General features: G+C 44.2%; 1 protein-coding gene across 1 annotated transcript; it reads left to right on the top strand.

The window, feature by feature from the left end:
• The first annotated feature begins 427 nt into the window (after nucleotides 1–427).
• LOC126474849 (uncharacterized) lies at nucleotides 428–17,457 on the top strand. The gene is made up of 3 exons (XM_050102328.1): nucleotides 428–546; nucleotides 6,104–6,344; nucleotides 17,242–17,457. Exons 1-3 carry the CDS (start codon nucleotides 428–430, stop codon nucleotides 17,455–17,457), a joined length of 576 nt encoding a protein of 191 aa, XP_049958285.1.
• Nucleotides 17,458–20,837: the final 3,380 nt, after the last annotated feature.

Consider the following 20,837-nt stretch of genomic DNA (forward strand, 5'->3'; position numbering starts at 1 on the left):
CCAAACCCCGAGCCGAAGGAAGGTAATCGAGGTCACACATCGGAATCCCTTCCCGGACTAGTATCGCTGTGCCACGTCCTCCATCTGGAGTCGGCGCTAGATAAGTGTTGTATCCATGGACAGCGGGAAAAGCAACATTGCAGGTTTCCTGCATCAGCAGAATATCAACGTCTGTGGCGTAAATCATGTCCCGGAGAAGCTGCATCTTTGCAAGCGAACGTGCGGTGTTAATGTTCACTGTGCCCACTTTATATGCTTGGTTCGTTGTCGTTGTCATGCTCGTGTCATGTCATTGAGAACTCCAAGGGCTTTAGTCCACTATTCGTGGTCAGAGGGGTGCCCGCCAACGGGCTGCCCTCCTTCGTTGTCGTTCCGTGGTGTGCATCCTGTAGGTGAGTGGGCATCATTTGAGGGTGGCAATTCCTGTATGTCTTCGACTGGTTCCGCCCAGTCGCAGTGGTCATCCATCCGAGAAACGTCCTCTGATGTATTTCGACGTGGCTGCCGGGACATTGGTGTCCCTGACTCCTTCGCCGGCAGCGCTGGGTCAGTCGGTGTCAATGAAGAGGGACCATCTGAAAGGCAGGACATCCGGTCACCATCTGACAGAATCCTGTCAGCGTCCTCTAAAGGCACGTGTTCTGTGTCAGACAGTTATTCGGCTAGGATACCTTCCGTGTCCCCTAGGTTAGGGGGGGACGTGTCACCCGAACTATGGCGACGCTTCGGCGATCGCTGTTTGCGTGCCCTGCCCTCTGCTGCCTCACTGTGTTCGTCGATCGTTCGTTGGTCTGTTGCCGGCGCCACTGTCTCGACCTCTAGTTCCACGCCACGTGCTACATGTGAGTTTTCGGAATGTTCCTCCCTCAACTGACGTGACGTGGGTGTAGGGACATTCTCCGAGGCACTTCCATGATCCCATAACTCGATCTGCTCTTGCATAAACACGTCCTTGTCACGCTCCGAACTTGGCAACACCTCCCGGCGGGCCACCGACACGTACGTCATCGGCAGTTGCGTGGGAACTTCTCGCTGTGACGCTTCTCCATGTGGCAGTTGCACGACGCGGCGTTGTATGCACCCCGAGCGGATATGTCCTTCTCCACCACAGCCAGAACAGGTGCGTGGCTGGCCATCGTAGATCACAATAGCTCGACATCCGCCAATGTATAAATAAGACGAGATATGTTTAGTAAGGACGATCCGCACCTGTCGCACGCCGTTTAGCACAGGATAGGTACTAAAACTTGCCCAGCGTTCAGGCGTATGACTAAGCACCGTTCCATATGGTCGCAGCGATTCAGTAACCATCGATTCTGGCACCTCAAACAGCAATTCAAAGATCCGAATGACCCTCACACCCAATCCCGAAGAAGCTACTGTTACATCGCTGATATGGCCATCAGAGTGTCGAAATTTAAATCCTCTTTGAGCAGCGGAGAGAGTTCTTTCTCACGCAGCTTCATCGGTCATCTTTACGTACATTGTACTGCTTACAATGGGCAGGTGTATTCCAATTATGTCTGCAGCAGGTAAACGAACTTCTTCCCTCAAAAAACGCTCTATTTCGAAAGCTTTGGGTCTGGCAAATTCGTTGTCGAACGTAAATTGGAGCGTAGTCTTTCGAAAATTGTGTGCCATGGCGATCGAGTCAGACAACAAGACGCGCGAGTACCGGCGGTGTAAACACTCCCTCGTCCACGCGCGCCCGCCGCCGGGACAGCAGGGCCGTGCCGCGCCACCGCCTGAAGCAGACTGCCGCCGAGGCGCGACTCAGGGGCTTATCCCTTGCACGCTTCCCGTGAGACTCACATTCCCAACTGTCCACAATTCTACATATGTAATGTACCTTATAGACATTTGCCCACTTGCGTCTGCCATGTAAGAAGGAGATCCCGGGTTCGAGTCCCGGTCGGGGCACACATTTTCAACTGTCCACATCGGGGTGTATCAACAACACCTGTCGGGAGCTGAGGGTTTCAGTTAGTCATCTTTTATTAAGTTTTACGATTAATTTCAAAACAATAACAAAAAATTTCTATTTATGCACCTCCTTCATTAACAAAGTAATCCTGGAAAGGCGGAATTTCCTCGGCCAACAGAGAAGGCGTGCGGGAATTACAGATCGTTTCATGTCGGCACCATTTGGAACACTTCGTAGCTACTGTGTTCTTTGTCTCACTGCTGCCAACGACAGCAATTCAACAGTAGTGGCACTATAGTTGCGTGATTAAGAATAATCCGGTTGCTGAGTGGCGTTTAAATAATCTCCTACGATACCACGAAGAGATAGAAGGTTTAGGGGTAGCGTTCTTCCTCGTTAGGCTCGAAAAATTATTAATCAGGTCGCAGAACGATGTAAACTCGAAAAAATAAAATAAAAATAACGGTGAAGTAATTCACTCGCTGCACAGGTTTCAAACAAGGCGTTTCAGCATTAATGGGCAAGCGCTTAATAAATATCTACAGGATTAGGAATTTTGCAAAAACATTCCTGGACATTCACCGTCAACTCGAGGCAAGAAGAGATTAGTTTTGTCTCATATCCATTGAAAGATTCACATTTCGCCCGATTTACATGTGAATATGCACTGCAATACTGTGAAAACATATAGCATGTAAATGCAGCTTTATGTTTTACTGATTATGTCTTGCCACCACACAAATCGGTAGGTTCTGCTTTTACTGTATTTACTTTTGTGGGTGTTTCCTTTAAGAAACAAGCTTCGCTAATCGAACTCAACACGGGCAACCAATATGTGAATGCCATTTTTCCTTCTACAAAAGCAGAATTGTCGCAAGGGAGTTAGGATCGCTTACGGTTTTGTGTTTTCGAAGCACTTTATACATTAATATTTACGACTGAAAACACTGGTAAGTACAATGAGGACTAAGAAACAGAAGAGGACGTAGCAAGTGTGTTTAACTAATAACGATAATAATCGTATTTATTTTAAAATCCACTATTCAATACAATCACAAACACTTCACAAATCTTTAAAGTGTAATTTTTTCCTCTACTAACTGCGTTGTATTACAATAGCCCTATTTACATTGTATTCCTTGCTACAAGTAAGTAAGCTCACACATATGAAGACAATCTGTATAATGCACATTCATGAATCCATGTTATTTACGTGTGTAGTTTTTACCATAAGCGTCTGATCGGTCGAGATGGGCACGGACGTTAGATGTCATCACTGGAAGGCAAACAAGCAAATTCCGTCTCTCACTCCCCTCCCCCCATAGTGACCAACCTATTAACAACACACCTCATAAACAGCTCAGATTGTGTAGGTCGCCACCACATTTAATGTTGATTAAATACCTCCATACAATGTACTTTCCCTCTGCACTCCACATGCCATGGAGGTAACAGAATCCGAAATTTTTTCGCGTGCCAATTAAAAAAGAATTACGTTATAAACGATATGGCTATCGATAGTTAAACCAGACTACCGGCCGGCCGGAGTGGCCGAGCGGTTCTAGGCGCTACAGTCTGGAACTGCGCCACCGCTACGGTCGCAGGTTCGAATCCTGCCTCGGGCATGGATGTGTGTGATGTCCTTAGGTTAGTTAGGTTTAAGTAGTTCTAAGTTCTAGGGGACTGAAGACCTCAGATGTTAAGTCCCATAGTGCTCAGAGCCATTTGAACCATTTTTTGAACCAGACTACCGACAGTGGCGATAGTGTGGAAACTATTAGTCGATAGTTTATCGATGGTTAAGTAACATTAGCTGCCGCCTCTTCGGTTTGCTTTGTCGAGCATTGCACTCAGCAGCTCAAATACAGACTTCCGGTAATATCTGGGTTTGCTGCCACGCCGGTGCAACTTTAAAAATCCATCATCTCATTTTCTTTTTGAGTGTTCCGGTTTCGTTCAAAACAGATGGTTTCTTAGCGTTGTTTTCCTGGCTACGACTTTGTGTGTTAATGTGTGCTTTGAATCGCATATTGGGTATGTTGCTCGTATTCTGATTGATGTTACTGGCATCTGTAAATTGGCTGGGGTAAACCATTCTATATTCGTTTTTGTTTCATGTAAAACACCAGTCGGTTTCGTCGCATGGTGTTCTGGAGACTTGCGTATATTTGTTACTCCCTACAAATACAACTGTGACTTGCTCTATTTAAATGCATTGTAAGTGTATTGCTTTTATTGTACTTTACTTTTATTTGCACAAATCTTGTACTTTCTCGCACTTAATGGAGAGCTGAATGTTAAATGTGGCAAGAACTAAATAACGTCTTTTGAATTATTCAAAGAACGTGTGGCAGAGCAGGAATTTACAGATAACAGAGCTGTGGGTTCAGAACTGTCCGGAGTGATGAGCAGGTTACACTGAATGCAACAAAACTCGCAACGCCACGAAGGAGCTGTGCTTCAACAACGAAAGTTGGTACACGTGTTTCTAGACCTTATAACAAACAGTACCTCCATTAAAAGTTAATTGGTTCAAAAATTGTCAGGTCGCGCACTCAAAGTATGATCTTTTTATTTCGCAACTAAAAGGTTTTTAATGTGGCAGGTATTGCTACATCAATTGATTACAGGCACCGAAGAAAATTAATAATATCACTTATCTTGTATTTTCAATCCAACGACGATCTCGATCTGGCTTTGGCTCGTAACTGAAAATGTTGTCTAGGTAGCCTGACTGTCGCTGTTGGTGGGAAAGGCACTCAGATGCTAGTTACGCCGACTTGAAGAACTCACGAAGACAATCTTTCAGGATTAATTTGATGATTTATGTTTTTCATTGCAATGTACTTCATACTTTTTTTACACAATGGTCACTTGAAAATAATACTTGACACTCACTTTTCACAAAAATTCTCGTTTATTAAACTTTTTATACTTTCGCATGTTCAAAACATTACTTCATCATACAATTTCGCAGCCATTAATGCTCTTAATAAGACTCACAACATTTTTCATTGTCCATAACACAGACTCATCTCTTAATTTCCAACACAAAGTCAAGACTGTTCATATGCAACGCAAAAACTTGACTACTCTGTACGTTTCCTCGCCAAAAGTCACAAACCAGCATAAAAGATAACAATAAGTACAAAGATATTCAAACTAGATATTATATCGATTTCAACATGTCAAAATATCGACGTACATACATATAAGAATGAAACCAAATCTGAAGTGAGTGAAAAATATGAGGCATTACGTAGAAAAATATTCATTAATCTACGGTGTCGAAAAATAGGGTTGGCTGGTGGTAATGGTTTCGCAAATAAAGAACCATTACACCCTGGAAGACGATGTCTGTTCGCAGCAGTCGCATAACAGTAGCGCTAGCAGCACCACCGAGCCCGTGCAAATAGTGTTCAGTTTATACTCACGCTGTAAAGGTCGTGAGCGTTAAGCCGTCGACACGAGGAGCGTGCCGAGTTCGACGTGCTGCCGAAGGCTCAGAAACGAGAACGTAAAGATGTTTAGAACAGTAGTGTCTCCCGTCAGGTACAGGTGGCTGCTGCGAGGTTTCGTCTGATTTCGTGCAGCCCCACATCACGTACCTGTGTACATTTCCTTTTTTCCCGATAATTTTAGGCCCCACACTGCACAGCCCACGAGGACGCCTCTGTAGCGTTTTCGATGGGAAGTGTTTGTTCACCCACCGTACAACCCGGACTCGGCACTCTCTGATGTTCATCCCTGCTTACACGAACCGCTCTCTATAAAGACATTTTAGCACGGGCAACGAACTGCGGACCAGGTTAGAGAAATGGCGGAAAGCACAGAGGACTGTCTTCTTTGACGACGGTACCGGAAAATTGGCACAGCACTGCGACAAACGTCTGAGTCGGAGCAGTGACTATGCAGTGAAGTAGACGGAAGGCGCAACAAATCGTTGCAAATAAAACATTTACTACTTTCGCCGTGCTTTCGATTTCGCGAGCGATCACATCTTACTTTCCAAATAGCTCTCGTATTCCAGATCATTGTGGTGTTTCGTGACTCCTCCAAAAGATTTTATTTTGGCACTTTTATACGCCGGGCAGAAGCAAATATCTGACAGGAGTCCCGGCTTCTATAGAGGGCCACCGGGAGCCGTCGCAATAAAAGTGTGTGACGTGCGGGGCGCAGGCGACGGCGGCGGCGGCGAGGCGACGGCGCGTCACCCGCCAGTCCAATATCCGGCCGCACCGCACTGGCGCCTGATAAGGCGGAGAGCGGCGGGGGCGGGGGCGGGGGCGGGGGCGGGGGCGGTGCAGCAGCGGTGAACAGGCGGCGCGTTTACCGCCGCGTCCACACTGACACTGTCGTAGCCGCGCTGCTGCTGCTGCACTTCCCCACTCTGTTACTCACTTCCTCTGCGAGCCGTTTTGTATCTACTTCCATTGGCGTACTCTAGTCGGCCTGCCCCTGCAACCTTCCCTCCGCTGCCACACTATTCATTCTCAGATGCGTCAGGATACTTGATATCAACATATCGCTTCTTTTACTCCACCTGTACAATAATGACCTTTTCTGCCTAACTCGATTCAGTAGTGCCGAGAAAACCGGAACAGAGTAGAATTCAGGCATTTGAGATGTGATCTCTTGCAGGATGCTGAAAGCCAGGTGTACTGGTAAAATAAGACACGAGAATCGAAGAACGTACGGGTTAATAGGACATATCAGGGAATAACTTCCGCGGTATTAGAGCTGTAGAGTGTGAAATCTGTAGGGGTAGACGGAGACTGCAATGCATCCACGAAGTGTCTGAGCACTTGTCACTTTGCGGTGAAGAACGTTCGAAGAGAAACTCGTAGTGTCTACAAATTATACTTCACCCAGGTCAATTATTTTGTCGCAGAATTTCTAGTACTTACTATGACTCTTAGTGCCTTATCACCTAATCTAATTCTCCCAGTATTATTTCACTCCACTGCCCTTGATTTACTCGTATTAATATTCATTTTATAACCACATTTAAAATGATCTTCCCCGTTTTTGTTGTTGTGGTCTTCAGTCCTGAGACTGGTTTGATGCAGCTCTCCATGCTACTCTATCCTTTGCAAGGTTCTTCATCTCCTAGTACCTACTGCAGCCTACATCCTTCTCAATCTGCTTAGTGTATCCATCTCTTGGTCTCCCTCTACGATTTTTACCCTCCACGCTGCCCTCCAATACTAAATTGATGATCCCTCGATGTCTCAGAATATGTCCTACCAACCGATCCCTTCTTCTAGTCAAGTTGTGCCACAAGCTCCTCTTCTCCCCAATTCTATTCAATACCTCCTCATTAGTTATGTGATATACCCATCTAATCTTCAGCATTCTTCTGTAGCACCACATTTCGAAAGCTCTCTTGTCCAACCTATTTATTGTCCACGTTTCACTTCCATACATGGCTACACTCCATACAAATACTTTCAGAAATGACTTCCTGACATTTAAATCTATACTCGATGTTAACAAATTTTTCCTCTTCAGAAATGCTTTCCTTGCCATAGCCAGTCTACAGTCTCTGTAGAGACTCTTCCCCGTATCTGACACAATTACTATGTTATCGGTACAAGTTTTAGTTTCTGTTTCTTCTGCCTAAACTTTAATTATTTTGCCAAATTCATCCTCAGTTTTCTGCTGTGCTTGCACTATCTACACAATGAATAACGTGTGAAATACGCTACAACCCAGTCTCACTCAGTTTTCAATTCTTGCCTTCCTTCAATGTCCATTGGGTGTCAGAATTTCAGCCTGCTCTCCTTAAAAGCTGCAGGTAACCGTACTCATCCTCTGTTTCGATATTTCGGAGACTGTCTTCCTGCGTACATTGTTGAAAGATTTTTACAAGTCTATAAACGCTATTTCTGAATTTTCCTCTCTTCAATCTGTCTGTTAAGATAAGTGGTAGGGCCAGTTTTCATTTCTACATTTCTTCAGAACCCAAACTGATCTTTCTCCAGGTCACTTTCTGCCAGTTGAATCTTCTTCTGTCGATTATTCCTGGCGTTGCAACCAGTACTGATGAAACTGATACTTAATTAATTCTAGCAACTCTCACCGTCTGCCTTCTCTGTTGCGTAGATTATTGTGTTCTTGCAGTCTTTCGATATTTGCCTCTCGACATTTCCACTGCTAGGGTGAGAGAGTTGCATGCAGAATATAACTGTGGATGCGATCTCTTCTGCAGTTCAGAAGTGATGGCACTCCATAGCGAGGAAGCAGTTCTATTGAAACCACGCTATAGAAGAAAAAACCTGCTACACATTGAAACGCCCACTAAATCCACAGGGAAGAACAGCTGATTAGGATTGTGGAAAGGGCCATATATGGCGGCGGTCAGTTTCACTTCAAAACTGTAATTTATTGTTACTTAATAACACATTTAACCCATAACGGCACATAGCCGAACCTTTACAACTATGAGTTTCAAAATCCAATATTCGTTCACGGTTGAAGCCTCTAGACAAGAAATCTTAAAAATCAACAATATATATATATATATATATATATATATATATATATATATATATATATATATATATATATCACAGCTAGACTGAAAGTCTCAAGGCAAAGGTGGATAGAACAAACATAAACAAGGTGCAATACAAACGGCTAAAGGCTACAATTAAATTTCAAAATTTTAAAATATATTACCATAATATTTTAAGGCAGAACACCACAATGTTTTCGCTTAAGGGGAAATTTTGAGAATAAAGCTTTGAGCGGCTGAAGGCTCACAGCTGATTTAAAAAAAATTAAAAAAAATACCTTAACGTTTAAGTTTTAAGTGGCCAAAAGCACACTAAATGAAAAAGCAACGCAATGACAATAACTAAATATAATAAATTCAAAATACCTTAAGCCTTTAAGTTTTAACTGACTGACAGCGCACTAAATGAAAAGATAGCACAGCAACAGTAACTTTCAGCAAAATATCCACTTGCCAGATTTCAAACTTACTTATAAGGGCTGAAGGCCCTTGATTCCACTGGTGCACTTGAGTTGCAGTGAACCATTATAGTTAATTCCACCGCACAGCGGCTCAATTTCACCACTACAAACACTCGGTGTTGCCCGCAGAAAAGCTTCCCAACAGCGAACCAATGAAACGAACGACACCACAAGAACGGACGTGGCTTGGGTGCCGCCGTGTGATATTAGCTGAGCGGCCTAAGGCGCTGCAGTCAAGGGCGGTGCGGTTGATCCCGGCGGAGGTTCGAGTCCTCCCTCGGGCTTGAATGTGTATGTTTGTCCTTAGAATAATTTAGATTAAGTAGTGTGTAAGCTTAGGGACTGATGACCCTAGCAGTTAAGTCCCATAAGATTTCACGCACATTTGAACATTTTTTTCCTTAAGACACCACCCAACTTTGACGTCCTGGGTCGGTGAGCCACGAAGCTTGTAACGATCGGTCAGCTCCACACACGCTCCGACACTGCGCAGGGACCGCCAGCAGACCCAGCCGACTGCGCCGCATGCAGATATCCTCCCTGGTCCGCCCCAAACGACCGACTGCCCTCAGAATGCCGACAACATCTAAAATAGGTGTCAGTGGAAATAACGCGAACTACACACACAACCTGACCAACACTTGCACGAAGACCTGAACGGTACCCAAAAGTAACTAAGCACACACGAAGACAAATCGGGAGTCGATGCACACACACACATACACGACTCATGAACGAACGGCGAGAAAAAACGCGTCGCTCAGTAGGACGGCCGACCGACGATCCACCGAGACCGTGGCCCAGCTCAAGCGATGCGTGGCAGCGATGGAAGGGAGAGCAATGTCGACGCAGACCTCACAGCTCCAACCCGACTGCACCAGTGCCGCATTGCAACTCCCCGACTGGCAGGTCCGGACTGCGCTCCAGACGCGTTCCAACTGACTGACAGCCGAAACTCGCGACCTGAACTGGATTACAATAGACAACGACCGGGAAGTTATAGCAGTAGAGCAAAGATACTACGAGAGGGGATACATTGATATGCGCTGCTAGCGCCGCCCATGGTCAGGCAAAGCTGTAACTCAGTGACACCAGTAATTTAAATTAACGTAGTGAGGTGGAAGTATGTTAAAAATAGGGAGTAAACTACATGACGGCGGGAACATGAGCCACATATGGCTCACACATATGTTATTTACTTGGTTAGAGATATCTCTTATTTAGAAAGCAGCAGCATAGTAAAAAGCTGAAGATATCAACAGGTATGTGATACGAGTATAATCGTTAGAAAAGTTAAAAATAAAGATATTTTGGAACAAAAATATGAAATTACGGAAAACTACATTGGTATCGGTAATAGCTTTCGAATGTGAAATATGAGAAGATACAAAAAGAGAAAAAGAAATGCATAGCAACATCTGAAGTGAGATACACGAGAAGAGATAAGGTGCAACAAGGTTTGAATGACAAGCGAAAATATCTTTGGACAACTAGACACCACTAAAAATATACGTTTTTCATATTAGGTGGATTGTGCTGCGAACTACTGCCAGGTACTCCATATCAGCGACCTCAGTAGTCATTAGAAATCGTGAGAGAGCAGAGTGGGGCGCTCCGCGGAACTCACCAACTTTGAACGTGGTCCGGTGATTGGGTGTCAATAGTGTCATACGTCTGTATGCGAGATTTCCACACTCCTAAACATCCCTAGGTCCACTGTTTTTGAAGTAATAGTGAAGTGGAAACGTGACGGTGCACGTACAGCACAAAAGCAGGCCGACCTCGTCTGTTGACTGACAGGCCGTTGACAGTTGAAGAGGGTCGTAATGTGTAATAGGCATGCATCTATCCAGACCATCACACATGAATTCCAAACTGCATCAGTATCCACTGTAAGTACTATGACAGGCAGGAGGTGAGAAAACTTGGATTTCATTGTCAAGTGGCTGCTCTTAAGAGACACACCAAGTCAGTTAATGCCAAACGACGCCTCACTTGGTGTAAGGAGTGTAAACATTGGACGATTGAACAGTGGAAAAACTTTTTGTGGAGTGACGAATCACAGTGCACAGCGTGGCGATCCGGTGACAGGGTGTGGGTATGGCGAATGCCCGGTGAACGTCATCCGCCAACGTGCGTAGTGCCAACAGTAAAATTCGGAGGCGGTGGTGTTATGGTGTGGTCTTGTTTTTCATGGAAGGGGCTTGCACCCCTGATTGTTTTGCGTAGCACTATCACAGCACAGGCCTACATTGATGTTTCAAGAGCTCTCTTGCTTCCCACTGTTGAAGAGCAATTCGGAGATGGCGATTGCATCTTTCAAACGATCGAGCACATGTTCATAATATACGGCTTGAATCGGAGCGGTTACACTAATATAACGTCCCTGTAATGGACTGGCGTGCACCTGAATCCTATGGAATACTTTTGGTATGTTTTGGAACGCCGCCTTCGTGCCAGGCCTCACCGACCATCATCAATACCTCTCCTCAGTGCAGTACTCCGTGAAGAATGGGCTGCCATGTCCCAAGAAACCTTCCAGCACCTGATTGAACGTAGGCCTGTTAGAGTGGAAGTTGTCATCAAGGCTAAGGGTGGGCCAACACCATATTGAATTCCAGCATTATCGATGGAGGGCGCCACAAACTTGTAAGTCATTTTGAGCCAGGTGTCCGGATGATTTTGATCACATAGGGTATATACAATTGCAGTCAACGCCATAATGAACGATGACAGCGAATGAAGAACTGACGTCGTAGGGTGGAGAGACCTACTCTACGTTAGGCGGAACAAATCTATAAACTAACCCATATCTGATGATGTAATTGCATCTAACACTCGACCACAAGCACACGACAGTTTACAACAGTCTATCATTTACGGTGATGAAATAACGTCCAAAGTTGAAAGAGTGGGAAAGCAACTGGCTTGTAGAGTTCAAATGCAGAATTCTGAAACAACCTGCTCACTTCTAAGTATAATGTTCAACTTTGCACGTTTCTTCAGTTAGGTTCTAAAGTAATCTCGATTTTTACAAAGGGGAACGTGATAAGCTCGACAAATGGGGCATATAAGATATATTTTGGGTTTCCTGACCACTGGACGAGGTCGATCGTATATTTAGCGTTCAAAGGGTGACTGAAATGGACCACAGGTTTTCGAAACGCGTTAAGCCTTTCTGAGCCATGAGAATTCTTTCAAGGTAGTAACTAAAAGTCTCTAATAATTCGTGGGAAGACCTTCGGTATCATTCTACTTTTTAACGTCAAAGTGCTTTTCGATGGAAGAAAAATAACGCAAAATAAGTACCGGAAAATATTGATAGGAAGAGAGGGTAGGTTCAAGCCCAAGGAACGCTGATGTCAGCACTTTCCACTGATAACATAAGGACATCTGGTGTCAGGTTACACAGTTGGGTTCCGTCTCCGCTGGGGAACCATCTGTAATTGATCGAAGTCACCCAGGTAGTTGTGCTACTTATAGTCAAGGTTATGTTGTCATGTGTCATAAAAATGGTGGTTCCCCCTTCCCTCCTCCTGGATCAATGAGGATGAAGTGCCTCCTCCCACATTCATATTTTATAACTGGGACACCTGTGTAGGAGGAATTACTCTGCAGCTTGACTACATAGGGAGAGTTCTATTTCTTAATACAAATATTATGTGCCAGCAGACGCCTCAACCTGACAGATATGTAAGCGTCCTCATTTTTACGTATTTTCCACAATTTTCCTGTTTTATAACAGGAGGCATTCTGGAGCATAGGGAGAGGTTATGTCTATTTGTTTACGACAAATTACGTCAGTCTTGTTATATTTGTTAATAAGAAATGTTGAGAGTGCAGTTTCAGTTAATATAACTACAAAGATAAAAGACTTTGCTGCCTTCGTAATTCTGTGCTCAGTTGCCATCAGTTATTTTCTCAATTTAATAAAACCAGCTAATGATAGTCTTTAACATTTTATGAGTGCTGTTTAAGGACTGTCTCTAATATTTTGTGAGTCTTATTTAAGGGTGAAAAACTGAAAATTTATCAGGCAATGGGCCCAGGTTGATTTTAAAACGGAATTTGTAATAAAATATGTGGCCACGAGTGGACGTTCACCTAAAGTTCGCAGAGATTTCGGGATTGCAGCTGGTCGTTGTAAACTTCATTCCACGATATTTCGGCTGGAATACTTCCAGCCATCTTCAGGTGAGCCGAACGAGGACTGATGAAGACGTTTTAATCATTTATTTTTTTCTTTATTGTATTTCAATGCCCCATCGGGTCGGGCTGGCAGCAGCATATGCGCGCTCTTCAGCCGAGAGACATAGACCATACAATAGAAGACATTAAAAATAACAAAGGAGAAAATACGGTGTACAGAGATATAAAAAAAGTGGGGAACATTATGAAGACAATAGACAAAATGGGGCGACTGTAAAACCAGAAAAAGTAGCACACACAAAGAAACCACACACTGAGACAATTAAAAGAACACAAGTCGAAGCATGACCGGAGCAAAAAAGTATCGATTGATAGCATAGCACATAACAGTCACTGCCAGTAACACTACGTACAAGTCCAGCACACAATTAAAATCACAGCTGTCGATGCACAGGAGAACAGCACCAAAGACAACACTTATGTAGCACACCGATGACGAGGAGCAAACAGAGGATCTGTCAGGCACATGGTGATGAGGGAGAAGGGAAGAAGGGTGGGAGGGGAGGAGAGGCGGGAGACGGCTGTGGCGCGCGCCGAAGAGGGCCGGGGAGCGAAGGACGTGGGAGGGGAAGAGTTGAGGATGGGGCGCAGGGACTCAGGAGGGGGAAGGAAAAGGGGGTTTGTGGGGGGGGGGACAAGGCCTGGTTACAGTTGGAAGGAGGGGGATACGTCACGGCGAAGTTCACCATCCGGGAGGGACGAAGACGTTTTTTTTTTTTCTTTATTCTATTTCAATTCCCCATCGGGGCGGGCTGGCAGCAGCATATGCGCTGCTCTTCAGCCGAAAGACATAGAACAAAACAATAGAAGACATTTAAAAACAGCAAAGGAGAGAAGAAGGCGAACATAGATATAAAAAGGGAGAACATCATGGAAGGCAATAGACAATGAAAAAACGGGGTGACTGTAAAATGGAGATAAAAAACTGTTTAAAAGTAGCACACACAAAAAGCCACACACTGCGACAATTAAAAGAACACAAGGCACAGTATGACTGGAGCATAAAGGTGTTGACGGATGGCATAGCACACAACGTAACACTGACGGCGAACCTCAAGGCAGTACACAATTAAAATCACACCTCTTGACGCACACGAGAAACAGCACTAAACACTACACTGATGTGGCACACTGATGATGATCAATACAGAGGATCTGCCAGGTTCAAGGAGATGAGGGAGACCTGAAGAAGGGAGGGAGGGGAAGAGATGGGGGAGGGGAATGGGGGGCGTGCGGAAGAGGGCCAGGTAGGGAGGGATGTGGGAAGGAGAGAGGCAAGTATGGGGTGCAGGGTCTCAGGGGAGGGGGGGATGGAGGAAAATCCGCTCTGGGAGAAGGAGGAAAGAGGAGAAGGGGGCCCTGGGGAGGGGGGGGGGGGAACAAGGCCGGGTTATAGTTGGAAGGAAGGGTATATGTCATGGCGAAGTTCGTCATCCGGGAGGGGGAGGCGTTGGAAATTGCCCTGATGAAGGAGATGGAGGGTGTGGAGGTGGAGAGAGGGAGGGATACAGCGATAGAGGCGCGGCAACGGGCGGGGGGTGGAGAGGAAGGAGGAAACCAGAGGGTGGGGGGGATCAACCCTGCGAACAATGTAAAGGATGCGGAGATGTTGGAGGAACAAGAGGAGGTGGGGGAAGGGGATCAGTTCATACAGGAGCCGTGTGGGGGAAGGAAGGCGGATACGGAAGGCAAGGCGGAGCGCATGGCGTTCAAGGATTTGGAGGGCCTTGTAAACGAAGACGTTCTCCGTTCCGTCTTATATAGTGCTCTGATGGTACTGCCTCGCATGCGTTGAAGTCGCGGAGACGGGAGGACCACACTGCCCAGCGGCAGCGCCCTCGCTGGTGGAACCGCAAGACTCAACTGTCGTCAGTATTGTCGCTGGCTGCAGCTATCGAAGTCTTCTGGCGCCTTCGTCTCGAGCAAATTTCGGAGATGACGGGATTCCACGCGTTATTCAGTTAGTAACCACTGTACCGGTTCATTAGATTTTCCGCAATGCGTATTTCAACGTATTCTTGTTGCTGTGGCCAAAATCGAAGTTTTGTCCTACTCCATTGAATGTCCGTTGGAAATACAATGTTCCGCAACTGCAGACTTACTGGGTTGAAGTAGGCGAGTGCAACGTTGATGTTCTGTGCAACGCTATTCCACTGTATGCGTTGTCTGTCCTATATAGGACATACCACATTGACACGGTATTTTATATCGCAGTAACAAATCATCCTTCACCGATTCCAGCAGATCCGAAATCTTAGAAGGTGGACGAAAAATCACTTTCACATGAAAATTATTAAGAATCCTCGCTATTTTGAAGGAGATATTTCCAACGAAAGTAAGAAAAGCTAGGGACTTTGTTGGTGCGCTCTCCTCTTTATCCACTTCCCGATGCCTGTCTTTAGTTGAGAAGGCCCTGTTAATTTGCCAGGTCGTGCATCCATTGTCTCTGAACACCGTCGTTAAATGTGCAAGTTCTTTAGGCAAATTCTCTGCATCCGACACTGTATGTGCCCTGTGCACATTGGTTTTAAGCACACTCATGGATGGGTGATGGCAACTAGAAGAATGTCAGTACAAATCAGTGTGAGTGGGCTTACGATAAACAGAATGTCCCACCGAGCCGTCACTCTTCCATTTAACCGAAACATCCAGGAATGGAAGGCAGCATCTTTCTCTAGTTCCATAGCAAAACGAACATTCTCGTGGATGGAGTTAAGATGATGAAAAAAACACATTAACTTTTCTTTTCCGTGGCGCCACACTATGAAAGTGTCATCACCGTATCTCCAAAAAATAGTTGGTTTACAAACCGCTGATTCAAGTGCTCTTTCCTCAAAATCCTGCATAAAAAAGTCAGCCACCAGACGAGAGAGAGGGCTGCCCATGGCTGGTTAAACATAAGACAGGTTGAGGAAAGAGCATGTCGAAACAAAGCAGTGATATCCGATTCAAACTGTTGACCAATTAGCGTCAAGGAATCCACAAGAGGTACTTTTGTGAAAAGGGAAACTACATCAAAACTCACTAGAAGATCCGAATTACTTAAGTGGAGAGCCCCCAGTCTGTTGATAAAATCAGCAGAGTTCCGTATATGGTGTGAACATTTGCCAGCCAATGGTCTCAGCAAAGAAGCTAGGTGTTGGCTAAATCATATGTGGGTGCGTCAACATTGCTCACTATGGGCCGTAATGGAAGACCTTCTTTATGTACTTTAGGAAGATCATACAGTCTCGGTGGTTCACTGCCATGTGGTCTTAACCGCTTGATGGTCTCTGGAGCTAACGAGGAAGAGTTAAAAAGTGCTCACGTCTTCCGTTGCACTCGTGCTGTTGGGTCTCGATCAATTTTCCTTTTGATAGTATCACTAAATAGACTATACATGTTCTCCAAATACAACCTCCGAGGTAACAAATCGGCAGAATTGCCTTTATCAGCCTTCAGCACCACTATTTCCGGATCTTTTCGAAGGTTCCGTAGTGCAGCCCTTTCTTGAGCGGTTGGGGAGGAGCTTTCAGGTGAACCCGACCAGTTTCCCTTCTTATTTCTTCAGCAGCGTCCATAGTAAGGCGACATACAGCTTGTTCAACACCACTTACGAAACTTAATTTTGCACCTACGCCAAGTGCAGTAACTCTTATGGGTTTCGAACGAGTTGCAGCAGTTTTTTGATGAACGAGGAACATAGTTTGAGTTTACTATCAGACATACTCCTCAGCAAAATGGTGCCTCAGAGCGAATGAACAGAACACTTATTGAGAAAGATCGCTGTTTGATACTGCAATATAAATTAAGTAATTCATTCTGGTCAGAAGCTATTATACTAAACAGAGTCCTACTCCGGCTTTGGAAGAAAAGGTTCCTGCAGCTTTGTGGTACAACGAGATCCCGAGCTTGAGTACGCTGAGAGTTTTTAGATGTGTTCCTTGTCTACTTGTGCCAAAGGAATTGAGAACAGGGAAGTTTGACAACATATCTTTGAAGTGTACCTTCACTTGCTAATGTCCTAATGGCTACAGTCTTTGGTGTTCAGATGAAGGAAAATAGTCACAAGAAGGAACATTGTTTCCTACGAAGGAAGATTTGACTTTGAACGTATAGCAATTGAGGACTGAATTCCTGAATCTGTACAGGAGTCACCAGAGAAGGAAGACAAAGACTGTAGTGGAGGTGAACTCACCGAAGGCGACATTAAATCAAATGATGGAGGTCATGAAAGAAGTCCCGTACCAGAACTAACAAGTGACGGAGAGGAAACTGGAAGTGAAACTGTTCGATGTTCTTCCAAGAAGAGGAACCCTGCCAGATTCCTAGATGACTACGCTGTTGTTGCACTGAATGCTGAATGATTTGTCGATGATGTACCGAAAAGCTAGGAGGAAACTGCAACTTGTAAAAATAAGGAACAGTGGTATAAAGCTGCACTGGATGAAACTGAGTCTACAAAGGAAAACAAGATTGGGATATTTGTTAAATTATTCTCTGGAAGGAAAGCCATCGGCAGTAAATGGGTATTCAGATTGAAGAAGGAGAAGGATGGAAATATAATGAGACACAAGGCTATACTTGTGGCTAAAGGATGTTCCCAGACAAAAGGATTTGACTACGGGGAAACACATGCACCGGCGGTTCGACTTGCAACTGTTGTAATAACACTGGTTATGGAAATCCAACGAGAACTGGTTCTGGAACAACTTGATGTTGCCAACGGTTTTCTCCATGGATTACTCAAGGAGGAAACACACACGGCTATTCCTGGAGGAATTGTTATTTCTGAAGAGCTGAAAAACTGGTTTGGTTTGCAGGAAACAGAAGTCTTTATATGACTTAAAGCAAGCAGCATGAGCAACGAATCATTTTATTCATACGTCTCTTATCTCTATAAGATTCACTCAGTCAGAAGCAGATAAATGTCTTTACTATATGAGTTTAAAGGAAGTTGTCATTTACATTGTGCTCTATGTGGATGACATTTTGGTGGCAGGAAATAATAAAAAAGGATGGAGTGAAATTTAAGTTAATGAAGAAGTTTAAAATAAAGGAACTAGGAGAGCCACTGTCATACTTGGAAATCGAGATTTCAAGGAACAGAGAAGAAATGAAGGGCTTCAGAATGAGATTTTCACTCTGCAGCGGAGTGTGCGCTGATATGAAACTTTAATCTGCCAGGAAGTTTCAATAAAGGGCTTATTTCAGTAGTGGTACAAGTTCATTTTTGTTCATTGAGAGATACAGAGTCCTAAAGTTAAATGAGAGGTGAAAAATCTGCAGTTGAGATACCAGAAATATCCAAGCATATGGCTTCTTGCTAGGGATGAACCTTTCTTTCTGTTTGTTTGGATCATTAATTGCAGAAGCATTATAGGCAGAAAAGTGGAGGTAATGGACTTGTACCACTATTGAAGTAAGCCCTTCAAATGTATGTCAGCCAAACATCATATTTGAAGAGTTTGCTGCAGCGATTCAGCATGCAAGATTGTAAGCCAGTCAAAACACCTATGAAATCACGGAAGGAAAAATGATCGATAAACCAAACAGAAGGTTGACTGGATGCTTAATGTATGGAATGACAGCAACAAGGCTATGATTTGTGTGCTGCGATCAACTTCTTAAGCAGATATGAAGAGAATCCATCGGAGAGGAGATCTGGAATGCTTGAAAAGAGCTTCGAGATATATCAAAGGAACCATCTATATCAAACAACATGATCGAGAAAGGAATCGAGAAGCTCTTCTTGCCTATGTTGACTCAACTGGAAGTACCGTCTGTTGGGCAACGAAGACGGGCTAGGGTAGCTTCGTCTTCTACAGAGCCAGAGTATTTGGCTCCGACAACAGGTGTTACTGAGTTACACTGGCCGGAACACTTCCAATTCCACTCCAGCTACCGTTTCGTATATTCGAGGATAATCATTCCTGTATACGGTTATTGAAGAAATGGGAATATAATCGGTTGACGCACGTCTACTTTAAATATAGCTTCATGCGTCAGTTTCACCACCACAAAATAACCACTGCCGAGCAGGTACGCGCGGAAGACTAGATCGCAGACCTCTTTACAACAGGTTTACCAGCTCCTAGATTCATTGCTTTGAGAAGCTTGTTTGGCTTATCTTATTTTTGCTAATATTAAATGTAAAATCATTGAATTGAGGAGGTGATTTACGTAAAATAATTTAACTTCAAAGATAAAAAGCTTTGCAGCCGTCGTTACTCTGTGCTCAATTGTCTTCAGCTATTTTTCAATTTAATAAAATCAGCTAATAATAGTCTATAACAATTTGTGAGCTTATTTAAGGATAGTCTCTAACATTTTGTGAGTATTATATTTAAGGATGAGAAACCGAAAATTTATCAGAATATTACGTGGCACCAGCAGAGACTTCACCTAGGTAGATCGCTCACAGTCGCATGTATGGACACCTCATATAACCCTTAAGGTGGTCACCGGTAACAGTTCATGCATGGCTTGTGATTTGACGTATAAATTTATTGGCTATCTTTACAATAGGAGCTCATCCACTTTAGACAGTCTGTTAAACTGTGTTGCCGTTGTTGTCTGCCATCAGATAGCTCTTTCCCTGTCAGTCTTCTTCCATGCAGAAACCATGGAGTGATGTTATGTAACCGGTTTTTGATGCGTCACCACTACCCTAATATCTACTCGTGGCAGCTCCTATCGATCGATTACCTCCTCTGTGTAATGATTACGTGTCTTATAAGTACATCTTTGACGCCAGTTCTGTCAATTCCTCTGTACAAGTAACAGCAACATCCATTTTTTTCAAAAGGTATCTACGATGCTTTCTCAGCATTTAGCACAGATCTGTGATTCTAGTAGATCACTCATACTCGTAGCTGTTTAGGGAAGCGTCCAAGAATTTTCACCCAGAGATTTTGATGTACAGCTTATGTAACGTCTTGCCTACGCTCTAAGTATAAACGCAGATATCCTACATGAGCAAATAGTATGCAGTCCATATGTAAATGTACAAGGGTAAAAATACTCTTATTGCTTACAGGTGCAGATGTGACTTGCTGTCACTATTTCCACCAAGGTGTTCGCTTCTAATACTATGACATCACACACTAGTAACGGAGTGGTGGCTTAGCAATCATACATAAACCGGGACCAAAGCTGACAACTTCATGACGTCGATGTGACGCAACACGACGTGGCGCATCGTGACGCTGTGACTTGACATCGTGACACGATGCTGATATACAACTCACGTAACTGGGTAAAATGCGCAAAATTGTGAAAACTACGTAAAACTGAACTTACATGTTATCTGTGTGTGGTGAGGCCTCTGCTAGTGCTTCGAAATATTGAACAGGAAGGTCTCGTGTGACATAATTTGATATTAGCAAACAGACTCTGCCTGTCCCTGTGGTGTCCAGCTCCAGGGTGTCCCAGACATGAAAGATGGCAGGCGGGCCTCAGCGTCAGCACTGTAACTGCCTGAGAGCATCGTGAACAGTCTTGCGTACCTGGACAAAATGCGTAAAACTGTGGAAAACAATACAAAAATAAGTAAAAGCGAGGAAAATAAGAGATGTACGTAAAATTGAGAGCACTTACAAATCTGCCTAGCTGAGGTCTCTGCTGGTACCACGTAATATTGTTATTAACAAATAGACTCAAATTGACGTAATTTGTGATAAACATATAAATACAAGTTCCCACTTTATTCCAGTTATAAAACAGGAAAATGAGGGAAAAAATGTAA

Source organism: Schistocerca serialis, chromosome 4, assembly GCF_023864345.2.
Source record: "Schistocerca serialis cubense isolate TAMUIC-IGC-003099 chromosome 4, iqSchSeri2.2, whole genome shotgun sequence".
Lineage (NCBI taxonomy): Eukaryota > Metazoa > Arthropoda > Insecta > Orthoptera > Acrididae > Schistocerca > Schistocerca serialis.

Excerpts from the sequence above, each read along its gene's own strand:
- LOC126474849 (XM_050102328.1), top strand. The coding sequence starts at position 428 with ATGTCTTCGACTGGTTCCGCCCAGTCGCAGTGGTCATCCATCCGAGAA. Across the intron at positions 547-6,103 it reads TCCTTCGCCGGCAGCGCTGG|GCGACGGCGGCGGCGGCGAG; the intron begins GTCAGTCGGTGT and ends TGCGGGGCGCAG. Across the intron at positions 6,345-17,241 it reads CTTCCTCTGCGAGCCGTTTT|GAGTCACCAGAGAAGGAAGA; the intron begins GTATCTACTTCC and ends GAATCTGTACAG.